The sequence below is a fragment of the Bombina bombina genome, chromosome 5 (genome assembly GCF_027579735.1).
Source record: "Bombina bombina isolate aBomBom1 chromosome 5, aBomBom1.pri, whole genome shotgun sequence".
Taxonomy (NCBI): domain Eukaryota; kingdom Metazoa; phylum Chordata; class Amphibia; order Anura; family Bombinatoridae; genus Bombina; species Bombina bombina.
This window is the reverse complement of record NC_069503.1, coordinates 502,421,870-502,435,364: the sequence shown is the minus strand read 5'-3', so window position 1 is coordinate 502,435,364 and position 13,495 is coordinate 502,421,870. Positions and strand designations below refer to the sequence as shown.

General features: G+C 35.2%; 1 protein-coding gene across 1 annotated transcript in view; it reads left to right on the top strand.

Moving 5' to 3' along the window:
• The window catches only part of LOC128659400 (putative tyrosine carboxypeptidase MATCAP2), a 67,617-nt gene extending 54,562 nt beyond the window's left edge, over positions 1-13,055 (top strand). Inside the window, exon 7 of the mRNA XM_053713049.1 lies at positions 12,746-13,055. Coding sequence (XP_053569024.1) covers positions 12,746-12,907 — 162 coding nt within the window. The 3' untranslated portion in view covers positions 12,908-13,055. The remainder of the gene's footprint in view (positions 1-12,745) is intronic.
• Positions 13,056-13,495: the final 440 nt, after the last annotated feature.

The following is a 13,495-nucleotide window of genomic DNA, read 5'->3' as shown; positions in this document are numbered from 1 at the left end:
AAGTACAATAATTGTGTTTGAGCAAAAATTCTATTACTCTAACTAAATATGATTGAAACATTGTAGATAGTCAGTATAGGTTTAAAAAAATAAATCCAATGCCAATATACTTTTATAATGCGGGATTGAAGAGTAGAGAGATGTAACATCTACCATGAGCCATTTATATCCCTCCTGATTTTTGACAAGACAGTCAAAACATTTTTAGAATCTTGTAAATAGCTATTCAAACCTAACACAATGGGTGGTAATATAGTATAAACCTACTCCGATAAATTTTCAAATAACAAACATATTCAACTTATAATTGGTCTTCCTTTTACATATGTTAACAATTTGTGAACTTTTGGTAAATGTAAAACTGGATATTTCACCAAAAGGAATTCAAAAGTAGGTTGATCCAGAAAACCAGAATTTTTCACATCATCCAAAAGTTGTTTAAACTCCAATGTTAATCTTAATGTGGGGTCACCAAAAAGTGTAAAGTAATTGGTCTCATCTGGCAGTTGGCGAATGGCTTTATTGATAAAATCAGTCCTATTAAGAACCACTATGGAACCCCCTTTATGTGCTGCACGTATTACCAGCTGGGGATTCTCACTCAAATTATTTAATGCATCCCTCTCCTGTTTAGTTAGATTAATAGGGGTTTGTTTGGATGGCTGTGACAATGCTATTACATGTTGTTCAACTTGTTTGTAAAAGGTCTTAGTGATTGGCCCTCTACTGTGTATTGGATAAAATTGGCATGTTTTTTTAAAAGAAGAATACTTCACTGGTTTGTTAGTTGTCTCTTTTGCATTTTCTAAATATAAATCAGACAATGCAATAAGATCACAGTTTTCACAAAACAAGAAATTGGCACTGTATGGTTGAGTAACAATACATTTTTTTTTGGTCACACTACAGATGACATACAAGAGAGAGGTCTTGTATGTCATCTGTAGTGTGACCAAAAAAAAATGTTTAGGAGCAGCGCTGGGAGTCCCTTCTGGGCACCCCAGTTTCTCCCCACACTTGGGAACGTACCCTAGAACTTACACAGAAGGCTATCCACTGTACTACACTATACAAAACCTTTTACAAAACTTCTATCCCATTGGTACTACGTCCCTACTAGGCTGGCCAAAATGTTCCCAAGTGCACCTTCTGAATGTTGGAGGGGTTGTGGTCAGAAGGGCAGCACGATTCACATCTGGTGGGAGTGCCCTAAGATCCAGCCCCTATGGAGCACGTTTTCTTGCTTTGGCCAGGTTGGGAATACCCCTTTCTAGATCACTGTCCATGGCCCTGCTACATATAGGTGTACATACATTACCGAAGCACCACTCCTTCATATGTATTTATCATTTCACAACTGTTAAAAATGCTATAGCCTGTGCATGGAAAAAGGAGTCTCCCCCTAGCTGGGCGGGAATATGTAACACCATGCCATATATACTGTATATACCATGGAAAAGGATATATTTTATAAACTTGACAAAACAGACCTTTTTGAACTTGTGTGGGCAGACTGGACAGATACCTACAACACAGAGTGGAGACCCAACATTCTGACTTCTGACTGAGCCCAGTGATGTATATAGCGGATTAGACTCACATCTGAGCCCTGTATGAGAGTTAAAAATCATTCCTATTCCTCCCCCTTCCTTCGAACTCCTCCCCCCCTTTTTGATTTCATAAATTAAGAAAGATCGAGACCCATGAGTTCCTTTTGTACTTGACTTGATTTGTTATAGATATTATCTTGTACTGATATGCTGAACACTCGGGTCTTTTTGACCTTCCACGTAATCAGAGGATTTGCTGTGATATTTACTTTCGCTATTCTGTATATTTTGTTGAATGATCAATAAAGCTTTTGAAAACAAAAAAAAATAAAAAATAAAATGTTTAGGCAGAGTAATATTCCTCCGCAATTTATTAACATCTAGCATCGTTCTTCATACATTAAAATTGGTAGTAGGTACAAAACTCAACCCATATTGAAGAGCTTTCATCTTAAACTCTGATGTTATAGGAGGATAGATTAATCACTGATTGGATCTATACTGTACCTCATTTGTGCTGTTCCTCTCTGTAGAGCAGTGATTTTCAACCTTTTTTTTGCTGTGGCACACTTTTTTACATTAAAAAATCCTGCGGCACACCCCCATCCCAAAATTTTACAAAATCACACACACACACACATATATATATATACACACATACATACATGTACATGTCTGAGAACGGGCGGATGCCCGAAAACGTTCACTGATTTGTTGTACAGTAAATACTGTTGTTTGAAAAAATACCAGCGAGTGCTTGCCTAATGTGAAATAACTTCTCTATGTACAGGGTGTAGGGCACCCTGGGAGTTGCTACGTTATGAGTGTGCTGGGTTCTCCTGGACTATGGTATATATATATATATATATATATATACACACACACACACTGTACTGTGCTGTCATGCCATGCCTCCTACAAACTATACATGACATATTGACATTCATTCACAAACAATCATAATCGGGGAAGCGAGCTGCGCTGTTACCCTCAGTCATCATCTCACTCAAAATAAAAAAAATGGCCCAGAATAAAAAACAATCAAAATTTAAAAAATATGTCACACTGTTGTCAGTCTGCTGTGGCACACCTGAGGATCTCTCACAGCACACTAGTGTGCCACGGCACACTGGTTGAAAAACACTGCTGTAGAGGATAGCTCTCTTGCTTATAAGGACCTGTAATGAACCCCCTCCCATCTAGTTTTCTTTGGGAAGGGGGAAAACCTGATCAAATTGTGATATATCCATTTCCTTAGTATCACCATGTGCAGGGTCTGAAAAAGAAGTGTCAGCAAATATTTTAGACTGATATTTAGAATGAGAGGTAATCTTTATGTTATCTTAACTAGTTCCAGAACTATGATTTTTAACTATACTTTTTAGTTTGTTTGGTTTGAGTCAGTTGGGGCTTTGTAGAGCAATAGCTGTATGAATTGCTATCTGGTATCCTATCACTACTAAATACAACTAAATCATCTCCATCTGAAGGACATCCTTCTCATTTGACTCTATTTCACTTTCAGAAAACATAACCTGTACAGGGCTCTAAGACCTACTATGAGGTCTACGAGATCTACCCCTAGATCTAATAGGATTATTTGCTTTCCTATTTATGTAACATTGTCTTGTATTCCAAATGTACACTGTTGTTAATTCATAATCATTTCTATCCCTTACATATTTAGGGGCCAATTTATCAAAGCTTCAACTGATAATACGCTGGAATCTCGCGTCAAATTAGACGTGAACTTGATCCAGCCGTAATTAACAAAGCGTCAAGATCGTCAAATGTTGAAATGCCTGATGTAATATATGCTTGCGCGTTATCAATCTGATGCAGATCGATGCTTGCGTCATTCCAGATGTTTTGAATTCACATTCGACTCTATTTGACCTTCTTCCCAATTTATCAACAATCAACAGGTACGCTCGCGTCTATTATGACTCAGAGTACCTATAGTTTAAACCGCCACCCTTGAGGCCGTGAATGCCATAGAAATCAATGGGAGTCTGAAAACACAGAAAGGTTATGTTCGATGCTGCAAGACGATGAAACATAATTAGATAATAAAAGTAAATTAGGGAGATGTTAACCTACTTATGGATTATGTTACATCTTTGTCTCCCATTACAAAGCAATTATTGCTCCAAATTTGGTGCACTAGTAGATATAGAGATAAAAATGAAATAAATACATTACATAATATTGCCAACTTCCTGTTTTTGTATAAATCTATTTGCACCATGTTTAACACATGTAATACAAGTCCCACTCTCCACTTCGCACCAAATTTGACGCAACAATATTCGCACCAAAGTTGACGCAAACTCATAAACAACCCACAAACTAGTGAAGTTTTCCAAAACTTTTGATTGGGATATGCATAATCACATGATTTATGACATCAGCCAATCTGATTGAAATATACATTTTATACTATCACTAACTAATCAAATTGCTCGATACTTGTGTCATTGATCACTCATCAGAACTTGTAAGTGCAATTTGTTACATTGTGTATTATACTTTGAAAGTATGTATATGTGAAATTAGTATTAAATTTAAACATTGATGATGACATTAGGACACACAGTGTAATATTTCTGACAATGATTTTAAGATATCTCAAAGGGATAGTCTACCTAACATTAAACTGTCATAATTCAGATATAGCAGAAATTAAAATTACCTCTTTACTGTCATGCTATTTTCAGTGTTCTTCTTCCTTCTCTTGAATTTCATTTTCATTAGGAGATGTCATGTTATATGCCAGCCCATTTTATAACACCTGTGTAGGGGTGGTGTTTAAAACTAGACTGCAATCAGGAGGGGTTACACAGGTGCAGAGAGAAAACTGGCCCAGCTCTTAAAATATCCATTGATTGCAAATAAATACATATGATACCCTGATTACATGTTATATTCACAATTATTCTTGCTCAGAATAATAATATATTTACACTATATACATATAGTGGTATAAATAAACGCAGAGATATGACAGACAACATTGTTTAGAACAAGAAAAGGAATCTAGGGACATGTAAATATGTTTGCAAAATATTTCTGACATAGCACACACCCATATATATATATATATATATATATATATATATATATATATATATATATATATATATATATATATAAGTATGTGCAAAGATATATGTACAAATTCTAGCATTAATAATAATAATTTAAAAAAATAAAATAAACATGAGATAGGATATCATGATTTCTAGAAATACAAATATACATTCATTTATGTGAAAATATCATATATCAGTTTTTTTTTACAACAAATACATAGAAAATAACTATCTATGAAATATTATTGTTTGTTCAGGTATACATCTAGCTATTTCTTGGACATTAACAGATGAAAAATAAAAGATTAGCTTTAGAGAAATGTGCTTATTCATGGACAGTAATGAAATAAATAAAGTTTGAAAAAACAGAATATTCGCGACATCGATGACTCTTATTTATCAACAGTCCGATGTTCATCGCGCCGTACTTGACGAGCGTGTTTTGACAGAGTTTTTAATAAATAAGGGCGTAGTATGTAGATATGTGGCAGCAATGTCTAGCGATGTCTGGCGAGCATATTGACGCCAGCAAATACACAGAGATTGACGCTTTGATAAATCAGCCCCTATGTGTGTGTAATATGTATATGTTTTAAGGTCTGGTCAAAACCAGGGTAGTCTAGTTTGCACAACATCAATAGTTTTTCTAATTTCAAACAAAACTTTAGATTTAAATTCAAACAATAAAGACCTTGGGCCCGATCCGATATGCAGCGTCGCCCACAAATGCCGGCGACGCTGAATTTTGCGCTGGTTTGGTATCCTATATACGGCGTAACTTAGAAGTTACGCGCGTAGATTTCTGGCGTCGCCCGTAGTTTTTTGGGCCATAGACAGGTATACCAAACCAGCGCAGTTAGCTCTTGGTATCCAATATACAGCGGAAGGACTTATGTGGCGAAAATGGAGAAATCTTACTCTATTTTCACCTCGCCACAAAAAGCAGCCGTAAGAAGCCTTACGCTGACTATTGGAGCCCCGTAACTACCTAAACTACCTGCAAAATAAAACCTAACACCTAACGCATGCGCAATGTCTATCTACCTGTCAACCGCGATCCCCCGCCGCAATCCCTAATAAAGTATTTAACCCCTAAACCGCCGCTCCCGGACCCCGCCGCCATCTACATAAACTAACCCCCTACTGTGAGCCCCTAAAACCGCCACCATCTGACTGATCTATCCCCTAATGTGAACCCCTAAAACCGCCGCCATCTACCTTATCTATCCCCTAATGTGAACCCCTTACACCGCCGCCATCTACCTTATCTATCCCCTAATCTGACCCCTTACACCGCCGCCACCTATATAAAAATTATTAACCCCTAATCTAATCCCCCTATACTGCCGCCAGCTATATTAATATTATTAACCCCTAATCTAATATCCCTAAAGTAATAAGCTCTATTACCAGCCCTTAAACTAAAATATTCCTATTTAAATCTAAATACTTACCTATAAAATAAACCCTAAGATAGCTACAATATAATTAATAATTACATTGTAGCTATGTTAGGGTTTATATTTATTTTACAGGTAAATTGTTAATTATTTTAACTAGGTATAATAGCTATTAAATAGTTATTAACTATTTAATAGCTACCTAGTTAAAATAATTACCCAATTACCTGTAAAATAAATCCTAACCTAAGTTACAAATACACCTACACTATCAATAAATTAAATAAACTACAAATATCTATCTAAAAATACAATTAAATAAACTAAACTAAATTAAAAAACAAACAAACACTAAATTACAAAAAATAAAAAAAATATTGCAAGATTTTTAAGCTAATAATAAAGCCCCCCAAAATAAAAAAAATTCCCTGCCCTATTCTAAATTAAAAAAGTTAGCTCTTTTACCTTACCAGCCCTTAAAAGGGCCTTTTGCGGGGCATGCCCCAAAGAAAACTGCTCTTTTGCCTGAAAAAAAAACACAATACCACCCCCCAACATTACAACCCACCACCCACATACCCCTAATCTAACCCAAACCCCCCTTAAATAAACCTAACACTACCCCCCTGAAGATCTCCCTACCTTGTATTCACCCTGCCGGGCAGAACTCTTCATCCGATCCGGGCGATGTCTTCAAGCAAGCTGCAGTGAAGTCTTCTTCCATCCGGCGATGTCGTCAAGCAAGCAGCAGAGAGTCTTCTTCCATCCGGTGATGTCTTCAAGCAAGCGGCAGAGAGTCTTCTTCCATCCGGTGATGTCTTCAAGCAAAGCAGCATCTTCAATCTTCTTTCTTCGCTCCTCCGCCGCGGAGCATCCATCCGGCACGACGACTTCCCGACAAATGAGGTTCCTTTAAATGACGTCATCCAAGATGGTGTCCGTCGAATTACGATTGGCTGATAGGATTCTATCAGCCAATCGGAATTAAGGTAGAAAAATCTGATTGGTTCAGCCAATCGTATTGAACTTGAATCTGATTGGCTGATTCAATCAACCAATCAGATGTTTCTACCTTAATTCCGATTGGCTGATAGAATCCTATCAGCCAATCGGAATTCGACGGACGCCATCTTGGATGACGTCATTTAAAGGAACCTCATTCGTCGGGAAGTCGTCATGCCAGATGGATGCTCCGCGGCGGAGGAGCGAAGAAAGAAGATTGAAGATGCCGCTTTGCTTGAAGACATCACCGGATAGAAGACTCTCTGCCGCTTGCTTGAAGACATCACCGGATGGAAGAAGACTCTCTGCCGCTTGCTTGACGACATCGCCGGATGGAAGAAGACTTCACTGCAGCTTGCTTGAAGACATCGCCCGGATCGGATGAAGAGTTCTGCCCAGCGGGGTGAATACAAGGTAGGGAGATCTTCAGGGGGGTAGTGTTAGGTTTATTTAAGGGGGGTTTGGGTTAGATTAGGTGTATGTGGGTGGTGGGTTGTAATGTTGGGGGGTGGTATTGTGTTTTTTTTTTCAGGCAAAAGAGCAGTTTTCTTTGGGGCATGCCCCGCAAAAGGCCCTTTTAAGGGCTGGTAAGGTAAAAGAGCTAACTTTTTTAATTTAGAATAGGGCAGGGAATTTTTTTTATTTTGGGGGGCTTTATTATTTTATTAGGGGGCTTAGAATAGGTGTAATTAGCTTAAAAATCTTGTAATTTTTTTATTTTTTGTAATTTAGTGTTTTTTTTTTTTTGTAATTTAGTTTAGTTTATTTAATTGTATTTTTAGATAGATATTTGTAGTTTATTTAATTTATTGATAGTGTAGGTGTATTTGTAACTTAGGTTAGGATTTATTTTACAGGTAATTGGGTAATTATTTTAACTAGGTAGCTATTAAATAGTTATTAACTATTTAATAGCTATTGTACCTAGTTAAAATAAATACCAAGTTACCTGTAAAATAAATATAAACCCTAAAATAGCTACAATGTAATTATTAATTATATTGTAGCTATCTTAGGGTTTATTTTATAGGTAAGTAGATTTAAATAGGAATATTTTAATTAATAATATTAATATTAGATTTATTTTAATAAGAGTTTAGTTAGGGATGTTAGAGTTAGATAGGGTTATTATACTTAATATATATAATATAATAACGATATTAACTATATTAACCCTAATATAATTAGGGTTAATATAGTTAATATATATAATATAATAACTATATTAACTATATTAACCCTAATATAATTAGGGTTAATATAGTTAATATAGCTGGCGGCGGTGTAGGGGGATTAGATTAGGGGTTAATTAATTTAATATAGGTGGCGGCGGGGTAGGGGGATTAGATTAGGGGTTAAATAATTTAATATAGGTGTCGGCGGGGTTAGGGGATTAAATTAGGGGTTAATAATTTTAAAATAGATGGCGGCGAGGTAGGGGCTCACTTTAGGGGGTAGGTAACGTAGATGGCGGCGGGGTAGGGGCTCACATTAGGGGGTTATAGATTTAATATAGCTGGCGGCGGGGTCCGGGAGCGGCGGTTTAGGGGTTAATAACTTTATTAGGTGGCGGCGGGGTCCGGGAGCGGCGGTTTAGGGGTTAATACATTTTTTATTGTTAGGATAGTGAGGGGGGATAGCGGATAGAAGGTTAGACGTGTCGGGCTATGTTTGGGAGGCGTGTTAGACAGTGCGGGTGATTTAATAACTTAGTCAGGTTTTGTAGGCGCCGGCAGTTTCTAAAGTGCCGTAAGTCACTGGTGATTCCAGAAATTTGTACTTACGCAGATTTCTGGACATCGCTGGTTTATCCAACTTACGCCAGTTTAGCATCTGACAGCGCTGTATATTGGATAGCTCGAGTTGCGAGCTGAAACTGCGGGCGACGCGGGTTCCCTCGCTTGCGCCAAAAACTACGCCGTATATTGGATCGCGCCCCTTATCTTTAGTGAACAATCTAGTATATTGGTAAAAGTGGGAAAGTTATTTAGGCGTAATCCTGTCAGTATGTCCAGATATCCTTTTTTTTTTTTTTAATTACACAGGGAAAAATGCATATTTAATGTACACAGTAGAAATCTTAATAAAATGACACACTGGATGTCCAAAGAGAACCTTGTGCAATTGATACAAAATTCAAAGCATATTGTTTTACTTGAGTTTTTTTTTTAATCTTTTATTATCTTTATTACAAAAATTAATATAACTGTTTACAAAAGATAAATGATAAATGATAAATACAAATTTTACATATACATGGCATTGTAACCTTTTAAGAGAAAGCATATATACAATGTAGAATTATTGTTCCGTTTAGTTAACACATAAAGTACTTGCAGAAAAATTAGAAAATAATATTTTCCTTGAATACTTATAATCAGGAATAGGCACGAACCAAGGCGGACATTTTCCAAAGTAAAGACCTTAGTGAAGGACAACAAGGTACATTTCAAATTAAAAACATACTTATATAGTGCTGAATGTTATTATACTGATACAGATACCACTGACCCTATAACCAGTCCTCCTCTGGCTATACCCATGTGCCAGTGTCACTTCTGTGTCTTTGTATAGTGCTTATTATACAGATGAAAGATACACATCCAGTATTTCACTCAGACTTTATTTATTCCATAACTTAAAACCCAATATCGTCAGCAGTCTCTTGACAAGCCACTTACTTTATTCACACAACATATTCTCCCTTTCCTATTATTTAATCAGAAAGAAAAGGTATACTAAGGTTGTGAATCACAACCTTAGTATATCTTTTCTTTCTAATTAAATACTACTTATAATAAACCTCAGGTGCTGGTTAAAGGGTTTTACCTTTGCATATAAAGCTCCAGGGACACAGTGGCAGCTTGCTTCTTGAATCTTCCCTCTCTCTCTGTCTCACTCAGAGTCATTTTCCCTGTACTAAGCGGCATCACGTGGGCGTGGCCCCAACCCTGCGAAATGTACGGACACCTTGCCTATCCCTGCTTATAATATGGATGATTAGATCTTTTAAGCTCTAATAAGACAAATAATGAATATCAATACAAAAGAAAAAAGAAGAAAAAAAATAAAAGGGGGTGGGGGGAGAACTGTGCCTCTCAATCTCTTTCTTCAACCCTGGCTTCACCAAAATAATAAGTTTACAATTTATTTATTTAAATGGTTATTTTGTATAAACTCGTCCCAATAAAAAAGTATTATTTGAAAGACCTGTTCTCTTTTAGATTTTAGGTAGGAGTATTCTTCAAGTGTTAGTAATTTGGTGATTCTGGAGAATAATATTTCTTTTTTTCTGGAGCATATGTTTTCTTCCCGTTTCTGGCTAGCATAGATTTAATACCATTTAATACATACGTTATAAGTTTAGCCCTAGTTTTTTTAATGCCCTTAATGGGTTTATTTAGCAGTGCAGTATATATGTCTAATTGTGATCTGTTGAATACAACTGGAGATTTCACTCCACAAATTTTTAATAATGGGACAATCCCACCATATGGGTTTCATTGTCCCTATCATAACACACCTTCTCCAGCAAAAGTTAGATGCACCTAGATATATGCTATGTAATCTGGCCGGTGTAAGGTACCATCTAGTAAGGATTTTATCATTTAGTTCTTGAATATTAGAAGAGGCAGATGATCCTGCTCTGTTGGAAAATATATGGAGCCAATCTGACTGTGGTAAATATTCTCCCGTCTCATTTTCCCATTTATATATATATATAAGTAAGATTTTTAAGATCCTCTGGTGTATTTAGTAGACTTTACTAAATTAGATAGTGCCTTTCATGAGGACATTTGAATGACATATTTTTTTTCAAAGGGGGTTAATTGTCTAGTTAAATTTACCCTTTGCGGGTGACGATCTAAAAAATTATGCAATTGTGAATATTTTAACCATTTTGAATAAGTTCCCTTAGCAAGGTCCCTGAGATCTTCTTGTGGCTTAAACCTACCACCATATATAAAATGAATTAGAGAAAATATCACTCCCTTGAAATTCATCGTTAATCGTCGAAATCGGAAATAATGAGTAAGGGATAGTTGATATATTAGGATATGCAGAAACAATCATATCCTACTGTTTAAATGTTTGATGTCATAGGATTTTTTTTTATATATTTAAAGGCTTGCCTTCTGCTGAAATACATATAAGGTTGTTAATTGATTGTTGGGCCATTAAATTGGTTTCTAAAAAAAAACATGCTTTATTATTATAGTTAATATGCCAATCTATTATTTTTTGTAGTTTTACTGCTCTATAATAATTCTTGATATTAGGGACATTAAAACACCTTTCTTTGGGGGGATGTAAAGGATCGATGCCTTGATTCTGGGCTTAAACTGGTTCCAGATAAAAGAGTTAATCATTTTCTGGAAATTAAGGCAAAAAGTATGGGGAAGATCAATAGGTACTGTCTGAAATATATTTAATATTCACGGAAGACTATTCATTTTTATGGTTTGTATACGACCCAGCCATAATAATGTCTTTTGTTTCCATCAATTAAGATCTTGTTGAAGAGTTTTAAATAATTTAGAATAATTTTCAGAATAAAGTAGTGTGTCATCTGCCGATAGGTGAACCCCGAGATATTTTAAAGAGGCTTCCTTCCGGGTGTATGGGCTGTTTCACTTACAACCCTTATATTCCTGCAAAAAGAGAGTGAGATGCTAAAGGATTCAGATTTACTGTTATTAATATGGAAATTTGAATATTTTCCGAATTCTTGGAAAGCATTTTCTATGTTGTTAATAGACCTGGCTGGATCCATCATCGTTAACAAAACATTGTCCGCGTATAATAAAAACTTATATTCTTGTTTCCCTATTATTAGTCCTTTAATGTTTGAATTAGAGCATATTCTTGCTGTTAAGATCTCCATTGAAATAACAAAAAGCAAAAGGGAGAAAGGGCATCCCTTTGTCCCCTTTTTTAGAGTATTAGGGTTCTGCATTCCACAGAATACACTCCAGCCTCTCTATGGGGAGTGGAAACATTACAATTTTAGAGTTAAATTACAGGAAAAGCAGGTATATGAAATAATGAAAGTGCATTGGAAAGTTTGTTAATTATGCAGAATTTAACATGTAATGAGAAATTACATTTTTAATTTAATGTCCCTTTAATCAAAGTGGTACCAAATGAATTATTGCACACATTATGAATTCATAATTAATAAAAAAAAAAAAACATAAAAAACCCTTATAGTGTTAATCTTTTTTTACTGGATTTTTCTGTTATATAATTTCTTTATTCAAGCACTTTAAAAATAAAAAAAAATTCAAACAGAGCCTTTTCTTATAAATTAGCAAACAAAGCAAAAAATTGTCCAAAGTTTCATACAATGTTTTTACCTGGGGATTTTCAAGGGATATTAAACACTAAATACATTTTATAATCTTAATATTGAGGTTATTCACCACCTCCCTCTAGTCATGGGTGCCGCCATGTTGAAATCCAGCTTTTACTGCATTCCAGTGCTGATCTATTTGCACATGTGCAGTAACTCTTCTTCAGATACCTGCAGTGTAACCTAGATTCCAAAATGGCAGCACCCGTGATTAGAGCGAGGTGCATAAAATGGAGTCTTAATGGGAAATATGCTTCCTATAAAAATTTATATAAATGGATTCCACACATTCTTTCTTTTTTATTTGATATACTTCTTAGATATTAACCAACCATTTTTTTCTAAAAGGTTTCATATGAAGATGTAGATCGCCTGAAAGACATCGCCATGCTGGACAATGCTAGGATTCCACAGTTTCTTCAAGACACCAGTAAATACATGGATTATCTGGAGAAAATCATGCAGGCCAATAATCTTTCTGATGAAGAACTGGTGAAGCTTATTGGCTAAACATGTCTTTGCCTCCTAAGATGTGATTTGTTAGAAATCTTAAAGCACTGTACTGTAATTTTTTCAATGTTGCTTATTGGACAGTTTTAGCAGTATGCTGCCAACTTGTTATTAAAATGCTCTGGAACCTAAAATGTATTCATTGAAAAGTAACCACGTTTTAATATAATATATTTCTGTATATATTTTAGTTATGCTTAATTTGTAGTTATATTAATAAAATATCAATAATAGTTTATAGATGTGCAAAAATGTTTTATTCATTATTTGTTTGACAGACAAATAACAAAGTTTAAAATTTTTGTTCAACATTTTGTTCATTAAGAAACAAATAAACAAACAGAAAATTTGTTCATTTATTTGTTCTCATAGATAGGAAAATGTATTAACAAATAAATGAACAAATGAGCAAATGATTTAGTTCCAGTAATGAATGATGTCGGACAAAATATTTCTAATTCATTATTCATTTGGCAAACAAATAATAAATAAAGATGTTGTGTATGTTAATCTATTTTACCTGAAATAAGTGTTGTTGAAAATGGTATAGAATTAGAGAAACAGTTTGACTTATTTTTTTATTTTTGA